The sequence below is a fragment of the Rhincodon typus genome, chromosome 10 (assembly GCF_021869965.1).
Source record: "Rhincodon typus isolate 14 chromosome 10, sRhiTyp1.1, whole genome shotgun sequence".
In the NCBI taxonomy this organism is placed as follows: Eukaryota; Metazoa; Chordata; class Chondrichthyes; order Orectolobiformes; family Rhincodontidae; genus Rhincodon; species Rhincodon typus.
The window spans coordinates 3039481-3060369 of NC_063341.1; the positions used below are offsets into that span (position 1 = coordinate 3039481).

At 39.3% G+C, this 20889-nt stretch overlaps 1 protein-coding gene across 1 annotated transcript in view; it reads right to left on the reverse strand.

Annotated features, from left to right (window-relative positions):
* The window catches only part of LOC109932319 (xenotropic and polytropic retrovirus receptor 1 homolog), a 131341-nt gene that overhangs the window by 64437 nt on the left and 46015 nt on the right, over positions 1–20889 (reverse strand). Inside the window, exon 2 of the mRNA XM_048601952.1 lies at positions 12581–12682. Within this exon, the coding sequence (XP_048457909.1) occupies positions 12581–12682 (102 nt within the window). The remainder of the gene's footprint in view (positions 1–12580; positions 12683–20889) is intronic.

Below are 20889 nucleotides of genomic sequence, written 5' to 3' on the forward strand. Positions count from 1 at the left end.
ATGATTGCACACTATTGCTTGTTTTGGTTATCAGAGATATCTTTAGTTATTCATATTTATTTTGGTTTGAAGCAGGATGTTTTCACTTTGTATGCACAAACATGCTGTGAATCATTCAATTGAAATAGACTACAAAGAAGTAGTTAAATAATCAAGCAAACCTTGAGACAAATCTACATTTTCTGATTGCATTGATTTTCCTGAATTTCATAACAAATTCAACGATAAAGCACAACACATAAGCCTTTGCAATGGAGCCAAGTGCATTTAGAATATGAGAATCAGCGTGAGTCATTGAGCTTAAGAAAGAAAGCAGCTTGTAGTGCACTAAATAGAAGGAACAGAGTATAATATTGAGACACTTGGGCTTTTTAGTGCCATCACTGGCTAAGAACTGCAATATTTAGTATGTGTCGTACGTGTTGGTAAATGATCAGAGCAGGTCATTTTGGAGCTTCACAAGATTGAGCACTCATGTCTTCTGAGTATACTTGGTGCGAACAAATATAGAAAGAGTACCAGTACCAGGATTTCTGAATTCTACGATGATTTCTAGTCAGAAATCTAGAAAGGCTGCAGCTTCAGGCTCAGAAGAGATAAGGGATTTATTGTCAAGGGGCACAACAAAACACTTGAAAGAGAACATAACTTATTTAAATAGCCAAAATCTTCTCCACAAGCAGCATCAACATTTTAGCCTCCATGCACTGGCCTATGCTTAAGAGGGAAAGAGTTAGGGAGCAGGACTTAATAGATAGCCTTTTCAGAGAGCTGGCACAAACACTGGGCTGATTGGCTTCCTTCTGTGCTGTATTATTCCATGATTGTATAGTGCAATGACATTATTTTAGTGATAATTCCTAAGTTGATATTCAACTAGTACTGAAAAATCACAATGCACATAATGTTATTCAGTTCTAGTGCAGAGTGACTTAAAAATTGCAGGTATAGATCAATCTAGTGAACAGTGGACTTTGCAATATTTTCCAACCCCAAAATCAGGAGTAGCTTTCAATTTATTGAGGTATTAATGTGTTTGTCTCTCCCCCATCATCTTCTCCTTTGTGTAATGGTGGAAGGCACATAATGATTAAACTCTGTGCTAAATATAATTACATAGCTTCTCAGCACAACAAATTTAAGGAGTCACTGTACAATTTTAATTGTTACCTAAAGCAGACTGGCGCCTCTAGAATACTACATCTTTATGACTGGTCCTCTTAATCATAGTGCTCCATACACCTTCATTAGGTAATACACAGGTTAGCATTAATTGAGACTCAACACAGTAAATGATGCCAGATTCATTAAAGAGACTCATCTTTTATACCTCTTTTCAAAAAAAAACAGCTGATGACCTTAAGAAAAGCAGCACTGGTTTTGCCACAGACTGTACAATCTTTATGCTGATGGCTAGTGATAGCAGCACACCAGTAAACCAATATACAAGTAGATTTAGAATCTCTTGGGTATTCATTTGACTGAGGAACAGCAAGCCAAACTCAACCTGTGCCATTTCATGGTGTCTCTAGGTTTCATGACAACTGTTCCTCTTTTTTCCTCAAGGCTACATTAGAATGGAGGTTTAACAATTCTTATAGCTTCCATTACTTGTGAATAATTTGCTGCATGTTATTGTCACAATGTAACTTGCAAGGAGCACTATCATAAACAGAATAGTTTTAGCAACTGCACATTGGCCTGTGTTTAAGGGTGGTAAAAAATAGGGACTTAATAGATAGCCCTATTACAATGCTGCCACAGACACGATGGGCTGATTAGCTTCCTTCTGTGCTGCATTATTACCCGATTCTATAATGTAATGACACTATTTTAGTGATAATTCCTAATTTGATACCCAACTAATACTGAAAAGCACAATGCACATTTTGTTATTCAGTTCTTGTGCACAGTTACTTAAAAAATTGCAGATTTGATGAATCTAGCGAACAATGAACTGTGCGATATTTCACAACACTTAAAGTTAGGAGCAACTTTCAAGCTATTGCGATATTAATGTGTTTGTCTCTCCCCATCTTATCATTCTAATATGAAGGCATAAAATCAATTGCACTTTTCTTAATAGCTACTCGTAAATGTTAACTGAAGTAACTACTGTCTCCTGAAAACAACTGATGTAATGTTTGTTCTGATGGCATCACCAATCCCAGAGGTATCCCTGAAGTAGAAGTGTAATTATTACTTACAACTTACTTGTGACCATTGGTGAGATTACCACGAGTAGCAGTGACATTTTTCTTCATTATACCTCTTGGAGGCTGGCAAACTCAGATAAGCAGAGTTATTTAGGTGCAGTGGGTTTAGTTTAATTAAAAATAAGAGAAAACCAGGCATTTTCAAACACGCCCATCAACACACTGTTCCACATTAGTTGTAATGGTACCAGCATGAACTCAGGGCTCAGATGTTTGCTGAAGATTGCTTTAAAGACATACCATTCATTTACATAAATGGTGAATTCTTAACTGATGTCCAAACTATAATAGATTGCGTATGGATTGTGTGTCATTTGCTAAAGATGTGCATGAGAATCTACATTCATTCTGTTGGTAAGCACCTGACTACTCCAGTAGTAAACATCTACATTTGCATACTGTAAGTCAGATTCCAAGACAGCAACACAAATGAGCCAGTTTCCTATATTGAGACTGTTAATCCTTAACCAGACAGAACTTCAGCGACAACATGCTGAATCTTACGCTGTTTTGGCTAAGTTCAATTTTGACGAGTTTCATGAAGGGCTTCTCACTGTGAGGCCGAGCAAGTTTTCTTGCCATATCAAATGTGCCTCAACAAGTATTTACACCACTCCCATGATGCCCCTTTGCTCAATTCTAGCCCTCATTCTGGCACTTACCCTCTCTCTCTTGATTCTAGTGTCCAGTCTACCACTCAACATACCCAGAACAATTCGCCATTGCCAGGATATCCACTGACTAGGATGTCTGGCAATTGGCACCATCTTTAATAGGCCATTCCCACCTGGGCAAGCACTGTTAGTATGGAGCTGCACTGCATGGTTTCGGACATGACGAACAAAGAAAAGGTTGCACCCCTCTTTGTAGGCAGGGATCTGCAAGACCTGGTGGATGGCGTGTTGCAGACATGGGCTGCTCCCCAAGAACCAGCAGAGGAGGTAATGACACCAGTCTGCCCCCTTGATCAGTACAGTCTCAACAGTCTGGTGGGATGCACAGCAATGAAATCAAGAAAGTCTCTACTCTGCCAACATTAGTGTTCCAGGTTAATGTTCTGGGAACATATTTTTGAATCTCATCGTGGCAAATGGTGAAATTTGAATTCAATTTAAAAAATTGGGTTAAAAGTCAGCCACTGTCAATTGTTGGAAAAACCCATCTGGTCCACTGATGTCCTTCAGGGAAAGAAATCTGCTGACCTTACCTTGCCTGACCTATATGAGAGTTCAGATCTATAGGAATGTGGTTGACTCTTAACTGCCATCTGGGCAATTATGGATGGGTCACAAGTGCTGGTCTAGCCAGTGACACCCACATTGCATGTTCTTTTTTTGAAAAAAGAAAACTTGCATTACTTGCCACTTGTCAGCCTAACCAGGGTATTGTCCTGGTTTGGCTACTGTTGAGCATGGACTGCTTCAGTATCCAAGACGGTGCAAATGGTAAATATTGTGTGATCATTGGTGAACATCCCCACTTGTGACCTCATGATGGAGGAAAGGTCATTGGTGAAACAGCTGAAGACGATCGGACCGAGGACACTACCATTGGGAACTTCTGCCAAGATATCCTGCAGCTGAGAATGCTAGATCTAAAACCAGCTATAAATCCGAACAGGGAAGCTTTTTTCCCTGTTCCCACTGACTCCAGGTTTGCTAGGACTCGATCAAGTGGGACCTTGATATCAAAGGTTCTTACTGTCACCTCCCCTCTGGAATTTAGCTCTTTTATCCATGTTTGAACCAAGGCTGTAATGAGGTCAGGAGCTGAGTGGCCCTGGAGGAACCCAAACTGGGCGTCACTGAGCAGGTTATTACTGAGCAGGTGCTGCTTGATAGCACTGTTACTGACACCTTCCATCACTTTCCTGATGATCGAGAGGAGACTGATGGGGCAGTAATTGGCCGGGTTAGATTTGTTATGCTTTTTGTGTACAGGACATACCTGGGTAATGTTTCATATAGTTGGATAGATGTCAGTGCTGTAGCTGTACTGGAGTAGCTTGGCTAGGGAAATGGCAAGATCTGGAGCACAAGTCTTCAGTACTATTGCAGAATGTTGTCAGAGCCCATAATTTTTGCAGCATCCAGTGTCTCAAAATAGTTTCCTGATGTCATGTGGAGTGAACTGAATTGACTGAAGACCGAAATAGTGATACTGAAGAGCTCTGGTGGAGACAAGATGGATCACCCATTCGGCACTTCTGGCTGAAGAACGTTGCAAATGTTTCAGCTTTATCTTTTGCACTATAATGCAGGCTCTCCCATCGTTAAGGATGGAGATATTTGTGGAGGCTCCTTCTCCTCCAGTGATTGTTTAATTGCCAACCACCATTTACGGCTGAATGTGGCAGGCCTCGAGTTTAGATCTGATCCACTGATGTGGAATCACAGCTGACTATCACTTCCTGCTTCTACCGTTTGGTGAATAGTCCTGTTTTAGCAGCAGCTTGAAACTTCATTTTTAGCTATGCCTAGAGCTGCTTCCGGCATGCCCTTCTGCATTCTTCATCGAACTAGGGTTGATTTTTTTGGCTTGATGGCAATGATGGAGTGGGGGATAATGCTAGGCCATGAGGTTGCAGAATGTATTAGGAGTAAAATTCAGCTGCTTTTGATGGCCCGCAGCGCCCCATGGATGCCCAGTTTTAAGCTGCTACATCTTTTGAAGTCTATCCCATTTAGCGTTGCGATAGTGACAGACAACACGATGGATGGTTTTCTCAGTGTGATGACAGCACTTTGCCTCCACCAGAATTGTGCAGTGGACAATCTTACTAGTACTGTCATGGACAGATACAGATTACTGAGGATGAGGTAAAGTATGTTTTCTTCCCTATTGTTGGTTCCACCACTACCTGTCACAGACCTAGCATAGCAGCAATGCCCTTTCGGACTCAACCAGCTCGGTCAGTAGTGGGGCTGCCAAGCCACTCTTGGTGGTGGGCATTGAAGTCTCCCACACAGCATAAATTTGGCATCCTTGCTACCCTTAGTAGGTCTCCCAACACGGAGGACTAATTGATTCATCAGCTGATGTTGGGGGCTGGGGGGTGTAATCAGCAAGAAGTTTCCGTTCCAATGTTTGATACCATGAGACTTCATGGGATCCAGGGTTAATGTTGAGGACTCCTAGGATGGCTCCCTACTGCCTGTATATCAGCATGCCACGCATCAGTGCTAGACCTGTCCTGCTGGTAGTCCTACACAACATTGTGAAGTGAGGCCTGACTAAAACCTATTACAAGGATGAAAGAGTTTGCCTTGTATTATATTCAATGTTCCCTCTAATTATTTTTGCTACTGCACAGACTTCCGAAGTCAGTGCATGGCAGCAGCTTTCTGTAGTGGAAGTTAATGCGTCAGCACACTCATTAGCATGCTCAGAACCTCCCAGAAGCTTTGTATGTTGTTTTTACCCCTATGGACTGCAGCAGTTCAAGAAGGCAGCTCACAATCACCTTCTCAGCAGCAATTCAGCACATGCAATATATTCTGGCCTAGCCAGCAATAGCCATACATCCAGTGAAGGAAGAAAGTAACATTAGAGGCTTTAATTTTGCACAGAAGCCTCTTATGTGATGCCTTATCAAAAATCCTTTTGTATGTCTAAGTAGTCAAACAACACTAGGTTATAGTCCAACAGGTTTACTTGAAATCAGGAGCTTTCAGAGCACTGGCCCTTCATCTGGTGAAGTCCTTTCATCAGGTGAAGTCCCAGTCCAACACTGGCAACACGCCATCATGTCTAAGTAGACAATGGGTTTCCCTTCTTTAGACTGTTCTGTTTGGTTTCTAGTACCATTTGATTCCTTTGAATAAAAGTGATGTCCTCTTAAACTTTAACTGCGCTTACTGGTGGAAGGCTTCCAGCAATCAACACAATGTAACTTTCCACCTTTCAATATCCAATTTCATGGCTGCTTTAATTTACCATTGGAAATTACATCATCACAGAATTAAAATCAGACATCAGGAGTTTCTACGAAGATTTTGATGTTGGCAATGCCACTGACATGGGCAAACCATAGCTTCAGGAAGGCAAGTCGTCTCATAGCACCATACTAACCAGTTGGGAAATACTGGAGGTAGCTATGTGCAGAGTGCTAATTGCTTGGGTGGCTTATTGTTGCCAGCTTGTAAGGGGTGGAGAAGAAAGGGAGGGGGAAAAGGGAACTACTTTGAACTGATTCAAACAATAAAATTAGACAAGTGACAAAATTAGGCAACAAGTTGCAAGCGTTACTAATAATGCCAGAATCTCAATTTTTGATTCTCAAGCGAGCCAAATACTCTATTCAGAAAATACCTCCCGAATTGCAATGATAATGAATTGATGGCACTGTAACCTGTTAAGCAACAGCAAGCTGCTACAAGAGGATGAGAGTAGAGTTATTACTTTGAAAAGAGGAGATCCAATTGTGTAATATTCCTCTGGCTGCTTGCCAGAAAATGAGACCCAAGAGAACATTCGAAATTTCTCTCTCAAAACAGAATACGGAAGGCAAACATGTCTTCTAATTGAGCCATTAAATCTTTTGGATTATAAATGGTTATGCAGATGTTCTGGCAAAACATTTGCAATTTTTTTTGCTTTATTCTGCTGATTTTCCATTGTCCAGATTACGTCTTCAATACAATTTTCAGAAAAAAAACACTGGTTTCTTTCTCTACCTTCATTTCCATTAGTGTGGCCTTTTGTCTGATACTGTGAGTTACTGACCATTTATTAATTGAGAGATTAAGCTATGACAGCGGTTGTTTTGCCTGAGGACGATATCATTTTTGAGCCGGATGCTGTCTTCACCAGATGCCTAAAATGCAAAAATAGGTTGTGGGGTGAGAAACGTGGTTGAATTCTTCGCTCCCAAGTACCCCAGAACTCTGTGGGGAACGAGGGAACAGATTGCTTCCCACGGAGTTCTAGGGTACTAGCATCAGAAGAGACTGCTGAGCACCTTGCAGAGATATTTGTATCATCGATAGCCACAGGGGAGGTGCCAGAAGACTGGAGGTTGGCTAACATTGTGCCACTATTTAAGAAAGGTGGTAAGGAAAAGCCAGGGAGCTATAGACTGGTGAGCCGGACTTTGGTGATGGACAACTCATTGGAGGGAATCCGGAGGGACAGGATTTACACGTATTTGGATAGACAAGGATTAATTTGGGGCAGTCAACATGGCTTAGTGTGTGGGCAATCATGTCTCACTAACTTGATTGAATTTTTCTTAGTAACCTCAGTAAGGCACTCGACAAGGTTCCTCATGGTAGACTGGTTAGTAAGGTTAGATCACCTGGAATATAGGGAGAACTAGCTATTTGGATACAGAACTGGCTCAAAAGGTGGTGGTGGAGGTTGCTTTTCAGTCTGGAGGTCTGTGACCAGCAGTGTGCCACAAGGATCACTGCTTTTTGTTATTTATATAAATGATTTGGATATGAACACAGGAGGTATGGTTAGTAAGTTTGCAGATGACACTACAATTGGAGGCATACTGGACAGTGAAGGAGGTTACCTCAGAGTACAATGGGATCTTGGTTAGATAGGCCAAGGAGTGGTGAATGGAGCTTAATTTAGATAAATGTGAAGTAGTGCATTTTGGAATCGCCAATCAGGGCAGGACTTCTACACTTAATGGTAAGGTCCTGGCGAGTGTTACTGAACAAAGAGACCTTTAAGTGCAGGTTCATAGTTCCTTGAAAGTGGAGTTGCTGTTGGATAGGTGAAGGTGGTGTTTGGTATGCTTGCCTTTATTGGTCAGAGCATTGAGTTTAGGAGCTGGGACGTCATGCTGCCGCTGTACAGGACATTGGTTTGGCCAATTTTGGAATATTGTGTGCAATTCTGGTCTCCCTGCTATGAGAAGGATGTTGTGAAACTAGAAAAGGTACAGAAAAGATTTATGAGGATGTTGCCAGGGTTGGAGGGTTTGAGCTACAGGGAGAGGCTGAATAGTCTAGGGCTATTTTTCCTGGAGCTTCGGAGGCTGAGGGATGACCTTATAGAGGTTTATTAAATCATGAGGGGCATGAATAGGGTAAATTGGCAAGGTCTTTTCCCTGGGGTGGGACAGTCCAAAACTAGAGGGCATAGTTTTAAGACGAGACGGGAAAGACACAAAAGGGACCTAACTGGCAACTTTTTCATGCTGAGGGTGGCACATGTGTGGAATGAGCTGCCAGAGGAAGTGGAGGAGGCTGGTACAATTACAACATTTAAAAGGCATCTGAATGGGTATATGAATAGGAAGGGTTTAGAGGGATATGGGCCAAATGCTGGCAAATGGGACTAGATTTATATAGGATATCTGGTCAGCATGGAGGAGTTGGACTGCACATCTCTAAGACTCTATGACTAAGTCCAAGAATGCTAAGGTTACTGAAACACTCTAGCCCGGATAAGATGCTGAGGTAACCTCATCAGCTCAACCTGGGAATCAGGCTTGAAATGTTTGCTTTATTTCTCTTGCCAGAGACACTGCCAGTTACCTGCTGAGCATTTCCAGAATCTGCATTTTTTATTTCAGATTTCCGATATCTGCAATGTTTTGCTTTTATTTACAGTATTTGGAATTTTGAGCCTATGTTCAGTACACCACAAGGTGGAGTCCTACTCTTCTATTTCTACATATCACTCCAACGTCTTTAAATTGCCTCTGCACTGTACCAACTTCCAAGAAATGGACAATCAACTTGTTAAAGCTTTGTTAATGATGTGTAAGCCAGTTTAATGTATTCATATACAAAACAAAGTTGAAGCCCTCAGAATAAATGGGACAGTGTCAGCATGGATACGAACTTTGATGTGCTGGAAACAGTCATGAGTAGTTCTCAGACCGGAGAAAGGTACACAATTGAGTTCACTAGCATTTGTTGCTAGGAACACTGTTTTTCTTGATATGTAGTAACGATTTAGATTTCAGCATGCAGGGCACATTTGCAGCTGAAACTTGGAATCATTGTCAACTGGACGATAGCCTGGTAGAAAGGACAAACACCTGATGGTTGAAATTTAATGTGAGAAATATGAAGTCGTGTACTTTGCTAGGAAGCACAAAAAAAATGCTTTTCAAATTCAAGGTTAAAATCCAAAAGATGATGCGGGGTCAGAAAATACTTCCCAGATCTGGAGAAATGGGCGTATAACTTGCTGGAGGTGATAAAGCAGGCTGAGAAAGCAGTTGAAAAGACATACGACATACTGGCCTTTATAAATTGGGGCATAAAGCACAAAACCAAGCAGGTTGTGGCAAACCTTGATGAAACTCTTGACACTGCACTTCAGGACAGAAATGCAGGCTTTAGACAAGGTGTAAGAAAGATTTATTACAATTATGCCCCTCATCACTGGAACTGGTTTTATAGACAGATTGAAGAAACCTGATTTTGCTAGGGTGGGCATTGCTGGTTAAGAGGAGACTTGATAGAGGCAATTAAAATCATGAAGGTCATTACAGAGCAGATTGAGAGAAACTTTTCCCACTGGTGGAAGGGTTAAAGACCAGGGGACTCTAATTTAAGGTGACAGGTTGAGAACCAACTGTGACATGAGAAAGAATTTTTTTGGAATGCATGGAGTGTGCGGCCGAGGTAAATTCAATTGCAGCTTTCAAACTGGAACTGTACAAGCAGCCAAGGGACAAGAAAGAACGAACAAGCATGGGGCTGGGACAAGCTGGATTGCATTTGCAGAGAGAGAGTACAAACACATCTGGCCTGCTTCTATGTGGTAACCATTCTATTCTAAATAAATCACATACATTTTCTGCAACATTCACCTTATCTACATACACAGCATTTAAACTGTAGATTATGAAAATCCTCAAGATAAATAATCTGCAGTTTTGAGCCAACGTGTGATTAATAAAGCCTCTGCACAGTGTAAGACAAAAACAAATAAACCAGCAAGATGCTTTATTCAATCCTGAGATTCTGATGTGTTCACTAATCTTCACCTGGGCAGTGGAAATGATAAACTGGCAAAATTGGCAACAATTGCATGAGTTAAAGCACAAGTTAAAAGAGTTGCAGGGCATGGTAAAAATATTTTTAAATACTTTGCGCCAGTCTTCATTCTTGAAGATGAAGTTCAGCTGTTAGCATTTAATGATATTGCTTACAATAAAACCTAATATTAAAAATAGACGAGCATATTACTTTTGACAGAACTACGAACCTGAAAATAGGTCGAGTAACTGTGCTGGACTATGTCCACGTGGAGAAGATAGGGCAAATGTCACCTCTTGCCCGTAGCTGTTATAGCTCACTCCACTCTGGGACATTTCACTTAGAGTGGAAAGAGGCTAAAAAGATGGTAAGTCAGACTGGGGCAGCTGTGAAGCTCATTAGTTTGTCATTAGTATTGGGCAAAAAAAGGAATATCTGTACTTCCACAGTACCTTTTAGTGCCTAGGAACATCCAAATATGCAGGAATCAATTTACAATGCCAATGGTGATAATGGCAAGATAAGCAATTTGTTGTGTTGACTGAATGATAAATATTGGTCAGAACATCTGGTCTAATTTCTCTACAAAGCCAGGGTTCAAGAACCACCTACTCCAGAGGTGTGCAGTAACATCTTCTAATGAATTGATTAGAAAATATCTAATACAGTGCTACAAGTTCTAGTGGCACAGTGATAATGTCCTAACCTTTTGGCCGAGAGACCTGGGTTCAATCCCACTTCTTCCAGAGTTGTGTCATGACATCTTTGAACAGGATGATTAGGAAAATGTAAAATGATGCCATGGGAGAAATACTCACCCTGAGGTTGCAGGTGAGATTTTGATTTAACACCTCATCAAAGATGACTACACACCTTAGCACTTCACTGAAAATGACAAACAATATTTTTGTGTTAAAGTTTCTGAAATGAGGTTTAAACACCATCTGGAAGATGCTTGTGGGAATCATTAGTAATGTAGTATAGGACTACTTAGAGAGGGTCAGCTTAGGGACCCTCAACAAAGCTCTGTAAAAATAAACTTCTTAGAAAATTGATTGACTTTTTCAAAAAATACAAATGGTAGCAAATGCGGAAGCACAATTAGGGATGGGCAATAAATGCTGGTCCAGCCAGCAATGCACTCATCCCATGAATGATTGGCAAATTATGTCTGATTTAGAGAAGTGCATTTGTCGTGCATGTGGGCTGGGTAATATCTTCTTCCCTGCTGTTATTAGACTTCTGAATGGACCTCTCAAATTTTAAATTTAATGCTGATCTTGATCTCTGCAGCCATAACATTGTATTCTTCGTTCTCTTCCATTACCCTAATGCACTTCATATGAGCTGTCTGTACTGCAGGCAAAACAAAAATTTTCATTGCACATTGGTCCATGTAACAAAAAAAATCAAATGAAGTATTGAACATACATACATCTTTCAGGAAAAGCAATAAAAGGGGAGAAAGAACGGGATCCAAGTGTTCTAATTTATAGATTTCTAGCATTCATGTGCAATGCCTCAAAGAGAGACAGCAAATAATGCATTGGGCTGGAAATTATAGGTCAACGGACTAAAGGACAAATCATCCAACCTCAGTGAGAATATTGTGTCCAGTTTTGTTGTCCTTTTATGATTGGTGATTTGGAGACTTTGGACCGATATAACTGTATTAATTCCCTGTTTTTTGCAATACAGTTATGAGAATAGGCTGAAGAGCTGGGACTCCACATTTTACAGAACGGTAGACTCCGTGGTGAGCTAATTGTTCAAGGTGTACAAGATGAAGAACAGAAAGGATTTTGTTCTTTTGAGCAGACAATTGAGCCACAATTTTAAAATTATGCCGACTAGATGGAGGTTGCATGGATCTTTTCTCATAGAATGGTGGACCTATAGAACAGGCTGTTGGCTTGTGCAGGGTGAATGTTATTTGGTGCTTAGTGCACGATTGCCGTTAACTTGCAGAATTCTTGTTCTGACCTGAAATTGGCAGGAGTGTATATTAATTCCTTTCAGTAAACTGCCTTTTGAATGAAGTATCAGGACTAGGATGATCTCTGGACTAGTTTTGAATATTTAGGGAGAAATTTCCCAGATTTATCTCCAAAATTTGGTTTATATTTTTGTCTGGTTTCTTTGCATCTTGCAGGAGATGACAGAGTTTTGAGTAGGGTGTAGAATCCATATTATCTTGATGCACAAAATATCACAAATAGAATAGGTTGGATGGGCTGGGGAATCTTTTCACAACCAGCATTGTTCATATGTCCATCATGCAAAATTCATGACAAACCTTCCTTCAAACACACATTAGAGCAAATATGGAGAGAGGTACACTTGTTCTTAATTTTCACAGGCGATAGACCCATGAAAGAAAAAGATTCTTGACTTTTCTCGTCTGTCAAGTATTACCTGAATAGAATGTGTTGATTTTGGCAAGTTCCTTTTCACAACACTGGAAGAACTTCTCTTCAAACTTGGCAAAGTATCGCTTAACTGTATCTTGATCTGTGACTGTGAAAACAAAACAAACATTTTTATTGATTTTATTGAAGGGTCTGTTTCAGTGTTGTATAACCCTATGACTCTATGGCTGTACGTACACTTTTTCCAGATAGCTGTCGGCTCTCAGCTCTCCTTCATACTTTCTCTGATATTTCTATGTTATTTTTATATTCTGGGTACCAGACATGTATATGGTACTTCTAAGTAGGGCCTGACAAGTATCTTTGCGAGTTTAACTTGAAATCTATATCACAAACATAAATCACAGGGATTTGTTAGCATTTTTAATTGCTTTGCTAGCCTACAATGGCACTTTAAATAATCTGTATCACTTTGCTATTCTACCCAATTTATTTACCGTTTTCCACAGTATTAGTGATACTACTATTTTAATATCTGTTGAACCTGTGATCCTGGAAACATTATGAATGTGAGTTTAAGAAAAGGCACTTGTGTCTCTTAATCAGCCATAAAGTATCAATTTCAAATAAAAAAGGACAGGAGATGAAACGATTAGTCAATTCGAAGTGCTAAGGCACTTTATATTCATCCACATATTAAAAGTAGCATTTAAATATGGTTAAGACAAAGCCTAACGTCCTTAAGGATTCCCAAGAGATAATAACCTCACATGGTAGGCAGACATTGCATACGCATATACCATTATTCTCTTTCAAACAGTGCTGCTACCATAGAAAATTTTACCCAGTTCACAATGTGCAATCGTGTAACTTGAAATTTAGTGGTATCACTAGCAAAGTGTACATGAATGCCAGCCTCTGCCAACTAACTACTGGTTAGAATATTAATTGAACAATCTTAGCATGAGTGATGTCAATGAAAAATCATGGGCATCCTCCACTGAATGCACTTTTCCAATAAGCTAATCCAACCTAAGATTGTTAACTTTTCTGTTCCTTAAAGAGACGTATTTTTCCTAATTTCTGAAATACCTGTTTGTGTTGACACATTGAATGAATGTAAATCCGACAGATGCCCAACACAATATCTACATTATTGACATTAGTGTCCAATTTCTATTTTATGTTCTAAGGTAGAATCCAACTAAACTTTGTCAAATTATCCATTAATTGGTCTTACCACAGCAGCCACAAGCATTTGTTTATCACGAGCATTTCCTCAAACAACACATCAACTATATGAGGAGAATACTGCACTAGCTATTTAAGCCACTTAAGCTTCTTTACCAAGTGATTAAACTCTTCAGTAACTGAACAAAAAAAAACCCTCAATTTTTTAATTTTAGTTAATCTGCCTAGCGGAGCAGTCATGTTTTACCATATGTTCATATTCCCTCAAATTCAAGTAAATGAAGGACGGTTTCTCACTTTTCCAATCCCCAAAGCTAAAACATTGTTCAAACAAAAGCACTGTGCATAGAAGTCCAGAATATTCAAAAACATTATTGCACAAGGCCAACATTTCAGTTCAAAAGTGAATAAGAATCACATTTCCTTCAACAAATCTGCCAAGCCACAGGAACACAATGAATGGAGCTGAATACACAATCAGCATTCATTTACCACTCTTCCAGAAGAGATTTATTAACCTTCTCAATATTAAGAGCTCACAGTCTCTATCTCTCTCTATAAATATGTGTATGTATATATATATATATATACATACATACACATGCACACACACACACACACACACACACACATTTAAAAAGCAATTACAATCCTTAGTAATCACTTGTTTTATCCCCTGGCATAGTTGAAAAGAATGTTGATTGATCAGTGAGAAAAGATGTCCATGAATTGCAAATCACTGCAGAAAGTAAAGACCATTGTTATTGTTTACCATTTTTTAATATTTATCCCTCAATCAACATCATCAGAAACACAGACTATGTGACCACATTGCAATTTGAGAGAATGTGCTGAGCGATTATTGGCTGCTGCATTTTCAACATAAAACAGTCACTGCATTTCAAAGATACTTCATTGTCTGTAGTAATTGTCTGTAGTAGAGTGTTTTCAGACATAAAAACAAAGTTGCTGGAAAAGCTCAGAAGGTCTGGCAGCATCTGCGAAGGGAAAAAAACAGAGTTAAAGTTTCAGGTCCGGTGATCCTTCTGGTGTGTGATCCTTCTGGTGTTTTCAGACATCTGGTAGTTGTGAAAAGCATTATATGAATACAAGTCATTCTGGTAACAGCATAAATATTTTTTTCACAAAAGATTTTTGATCCTGCAATGTCACTCAATCTCTCAGAAAGGTAACCCAGAAAGGAAACACGCAAAACTGAAGTCTTACTCCTACAATATGTATTCTTTAAAATTATTTTTTTCTTTTTATTATTCCAATCTTTCTTGCTCATTTTGTACCTGATTTGACTCTGATTCATCTATTTCTTTCTCTGCATTCCTGTTTCTTCCCAATGTTCAACCTCCTTAATTAAGGAGATAAAGTATTACCCCTTCAATTTGTCAAGGTCCCAGTCACATTGCACTATTATCAGCTTACACCTCTCGCAACTTGCAGAGGGGAAACTTGGATTCAGGGGTAAAATTAAGCTCAAAGAGCATGCCATCAGATGCCCTGCCTCCTGCAAATTCTACACCATATGGTACAATAAATCAGTCCAAGTGCCATGTTGCTGAAGAGTGGGAAAATCAGATAAGGTTAATGCTCCCCTCCAAAGCCTCGAGCACATAATTCAGGCTACCACATCGCATGCTGCACTGTCGCACGTGCAATTTTCTTTGGAGAAAGCAGTCCTCCAACTGGTGCCAAACCAGATAATTGATTAAGTAATCAATTTGCAGTTTCTGAATCTGTTTTCTTGCGACTCATTACAAAAATGACTATGCTTCAGAAGACAAATCATCACTTCTGCAGCATACCTTATAGAGATCTGTAAAATCATGAAGGGCATGGATAGGGTGAATAGCGAGGTCTTTTCCCTGGGGTGAGGGAGTCCAAAACTACAGGGCATAGGTTTAAGTGAGAGAAGAAAGATTTAAAAGCGATCTAAGGGGCAACTTTTTCACACAGAAGGTGGTGTGTATGGAATGAGCTGCCAGAGGAAGTGGTGGAGGCTGGTACAATTACAACATTTAAAAGGCATCTGGATGGGTATATGAATAGGAAAGGTTTAGAGGGATTAAGGGCCAAATGCTGGCAAATGGGACTAGGTTAATTTGGAATATCTGGTCAGCATGGACAATTTGGACTGAAGGGTCTGTTTCCAGCTCTGTATAGCTCTATGACTATATAAAGAAGTTACTTAAATCATAGCGATCTTGGAGGTGTGGTAAATTGTGAAACGCTACGCACCATTCTTAAGCCCGTGTCAACTGATGCTACTATTATCAAGTCACTAGTAAAGGAGATCCAGGACACTATCAGAACCCCTTCTGCATCTTTCATATTTGCTGTTACCTAATGTAAAAATTTCATTTCATGATCAAATAGCATTGTTCAAAGGTTTCTGCCATAGGAGGGCAACGGTAAATGGAGGTTTCAGTCACTATATTAAAAGTTGATCCCTGAGGCTGTATGCAGAAGCACCTGTCTGTGTTATACAGCTGCTGTTCTATTTATCTTGCAGGGTGAATTCCTTAGCAAAACTGATACAACTGCACCTTTTATTTCCAACCATCAACTTTCCCCAGTTCCTGCTTTCACGGTGAACAAGAGATAACAAGGTGTAGAGCTGGATGAACACAGCAGGCCAAGCAGCATCAGAGGAGCAGGAAGGCTGACATTTTGGGCATAGACCCTTCTTCAGAATACGTTGAACAATCAGCTTTTGAAGGTGACTGCCAACATTTTTGATCTTTCAAGACTGGACAAGAAAACAAACTTCCTTCATATGGCTAAATAAAAGGTTAAAAATAATTCCAAAGTGATCAGACAAGAACAACACTGGACCAAAGAAGATAATGTTAAGTGGAATTACTAAAAACAGTTAGATTTGCGTATTAAGGAAGGTCTTCGTAGAAAGAGATGCAGAAGGAAAGATCTATAGAGGGAATTCCAGAGCTCTGTACTTCCAAACAGGTCATTTGCTTGTGATGACCTGTTTTGTGTTAATGTGGTTTACTTTGTAGAAGGCAGAAACCATTTTAAAAGTTGTGGAATTTTAAAAATATAGAGGTTTTGTATTCCTTGTGCCCAAATAACTCTATGTTAGCATGCAGGTGCATCATGCATTTAGGAAGGCAATTGGTATGTTAGCCTTTATTGCATGGTGATTGAAGCACAAGAAGACTGAAGTTTTTTTTACAATTGCATAGGGTTTCACTGAGACTACACCTAGCGTACTGGTCTCCATATCCACAGAAGAATATATTTATACCGGAGGAAACTATTTCACTGAATTGATTCCTGAAATAAGACGGTTATCCTATGATGAGTGGCTCAGTAAATTAGACCTATACTCTCCAGAATTCAGAAGAACGAGAGATTATTTCATTGATGCATACAAGATTCTGATGGGGCTTGACAGAGAAGTTGTTTCCTTGGCCTGGAGAATCTAGAACATAGAAGCAGAGTATAAGCAGTTAGTCATATAGAATGGAGGAGATATTTCTTCATTCGGAAGGTTGTGAACATTCGGAGCTCCCTGTTCCATAAGGTTGCTCCGTCACTGAACTTACTTCAGGCTGTGGCAGACAATCTTTTGGACTTTCAGTAAATCAAGGGATAGGAGAAGCAGGTGGAACTGTGGAGATGAGGCAGAAGCCTTGACCATACAGAATGAAGAAACGGGATGAAGGGCCCATATGCTCTAATTTTGTATGTGCCTGCATTACTAAACAGTACTTAAGACACATTTCAACTGGAATAAACAAATCAAAAATAAAGTTTCAAAAACATCTTTTTATTCTGAAGACTTGGGTACAGTTTGCCATTTTGAATTAAAAATGGGAGTTAAATACAGCAACGTTTAAGCCAGTTTAACTCTCTACTCTTTACTAGACAAGGTTTGGCAGAAGTTTCAGTCCCGTTTACTCTTTCATTTCCCTGGGCAAATACAATGGAGGTTTACAACCAGTTCGTTTATTTTAAAGCTGATAAGCCTGTTGGAGAAATGGGAAATAGGCAGTTCATGTGGTTAATAGGTTTTTCTTGACAAATTTCTCACTCCTCTGAGAACACTTTAACAAGCGATTAGCAGAGTAGTAGTAGCTAACATGCCTTTAATATGCCATGAGAACATTTTCAATTCTGTGAAACATCTATGAAATCTTATCACCAGAACACAGTGTAGCACATGAAAGAGAAAAACTTAAACATGATTAGAGTGTGCATAAAAACATCGTTATCTGCTTAAAACAGTCCAATATTCAAGCACAGCTGGGTTTGTGCTCTGAATCACTGATTAAACTCACTAAAAACAGTTCCCCAAAACCCAAGCATTTCAGGTCCTTTCACACGAATAAAGCTTATGCACTTAATTATGTTATGATCTGGCTGATGGTAATATTGGACAAGTAAGATCCTAGGACAAAACCTGGCTCAATAGATCATGTGTTTAATTTTTCAGTCAGTTACTGTAGTGGTTAGTCATTAAAACATGAGACTGCACATGTTCTTTAATATAAGAACAGAAGAATATTACACAAAAGAAACCATAAAACAAAGTGATACTGCTAAGAAAAGGCCACAACACAAACAGCAAAACAAAATTTCAGCCTGTGTCCCAACATGATCCTTTCGCAGATACTCAATTCGAGAGATTTCACTCCAATCCCAACTTTTTTGGGTTTTCACTTAACTGACTCCTCCCATTTTTTTTCCTTTGGGCTATACAGACAATTTTACAATTCCATTCCCAGTCTGCAGGCATTAACTTTTCACAGTTCTGAAGCCCTAAACTTTTTCAGTTCTAGTAACTTGAAGATTCCCAATTAAACCTTCCTGACTTGTAAGTTTCACAATCCAAAACACTTCCTTTGTAGTGACTGAACTAAAACTTGATTCTCCTGCTGGAGAGAACTAAAACTCGATTCTTCTGCTCAAACGAAAAGAAAACTAAAACTTGTTTCTGAGTTTATGATGAACTGAGACCTTGAACCATCTGTTCTAACATCAAAACTAATGGCCTTGATGTGTTTACTTAGTCATAAACTCAACAGTATAAGCATTCTATCCATTAACACTACAGGGGGCTCCTACCAGGCACTTGACTGCAGTCCCATACTTTCTTGGAATTGATGCACTTAGTTCGCTGTTCTAAATAGCTTTCAAATCTGTTTAAAAAAATATTTTCATGCAATGGCCCCACAACCATCTACCTCTATGTTGAAATCCAAATCCCAAATATAATATATAACCCTCCTTCTACCATGACTATTTCTCACTCACTTCCCTAAAAATTTCGATGAAACAACTGAAGGTCAGCCAAGTGAAAGTTGCACTCCACAACTAATATACTAAGATTTTAGAAAAACACTCTAAAACTTCACTTACACCATTAATATACAAGGTTCAGAAAGAGATCCATGCCCAAGTGTCATTGCACAAAAGATCACTAGCATAATAAATACACATCCAAGATGAGGGAGCCTATCTCGCAAGGGTTTCAGTCCCCAAACAGTGCAATATTAAACCAGTTCATACGGATTATTGGGCGTGTGAAGCTGCTGGTGGTGCAGCATATCACAAACTGTACATTCTGTGCAACTGTGCCATTTTCCGCCTTTATTTTCTACAGTTAGCTGTAATATATTTGCGCCTTTTTTAATGAAATTGAATATTTGTGCTGAGAATTGATTTGGTTTTGCATTTAACATAATTGTCATCCCAATGATCCATCGCCTTGCAATGTTAAAAGATGAGGAAAACAAATTCACAGCAAGAAAAATAGATCTATTATGTTTGAACTGGAGCAATAGAGAACATCCGAGACTCAACATATCAAAATTTCCATCCATAACCAAGAACAGCTTCTGCTTGATTGATACAAACATACAGTTCTGACAAGTTGAGTTCATATGTTTGCTGGTGAAAACTTCCAAAGAAGTCAATCACAGCCATTTCAAATGCTTTTTGAATGTCTTCTTAGATGCAATATGCATCTATAATGCAAAAGATAACACAACACAAGGTGGCACGTTCATTTCACAGATTCAGAGGATGCTAATGAGTAGGCACCAGACAAATGAAGGAGAGAAGACATACAAACCCCTCTCGTTAGCAACAGAAGTGTGGATTACGTACAAGTGAAATGAACGATTTCTCTCAATTCTCCTCATTGGTGATCTGGTTTTACTCCTACTAGTATTCAGAAGCACAAAGAATGTGGCATTCACTGGTATTGTTAAAAGTGTAGCATTGTAATATGTCAATAAAGAGTCTTGTTAAATTGAAAACATTTACTAAACAGTAATACTTTACATCTCAGTGGGCTGGCTTGGAAGTTAAGCAATTCAAATACTTCAAACAGCTATATCAGGACAATGCAAAAAAGGTTATCCTTTATTTCAGTAGTTCTATTGTAGACCTTTCAGAAATTAAAAGCTGTCATTAGAAAGAGACAACTAGTGGTGGTTTAACCCAAAGGTTATCACTTCACAAGTGAGGGGAGAGAGGTTGAGAAAGCAGGGCCTTCGTGGTAACCTCAGCCAGTGCAGGAATTGAACCCACGCCATTTGTATCGCTCTACATCACAAACCAGCCATCCAGCCAACTGAGCTAACTGACCCCATTTTATGAACTAATGAATGGAGATTGTTAAAACCAGATCTGTACTTCCAAACACAACCTAGACAAAACTACTTCTGACTAGTGGTATTTTGAATCTTTTGCACAACTAAGTCAAGCTTACAATCAAAATTCAAGAACTGAAACTCATGACAGAAGCAACAGCAGCTGTTAAAACGTGTAGAAGAAATTCAAATATTCAAATATCCCATTTTCAAAGAGACATTTGACAATAATTACATTGCTCTACTAAGACTCCATGCACAGCATACTGATCTACAGGATTTAAGAAAGCACAGTAAAAGAGAATTCCATGAATATCAATCCTTCCAAGATGATTGGTAATATAGCCTACTACAAATATTTCACAACTCTTTATATCACCTGAGTAAAAGAAATGTCTTCAGGGCTTTGATGACGAGATGTAATTTCCTCCACCTCAACAAGCATTTACACATCTAATGCTCACACAGCACTGAAAAGTTAGATATTATATTGGTGTCAAACAATATCACGGACTATATATGTGTTAGTGCATTG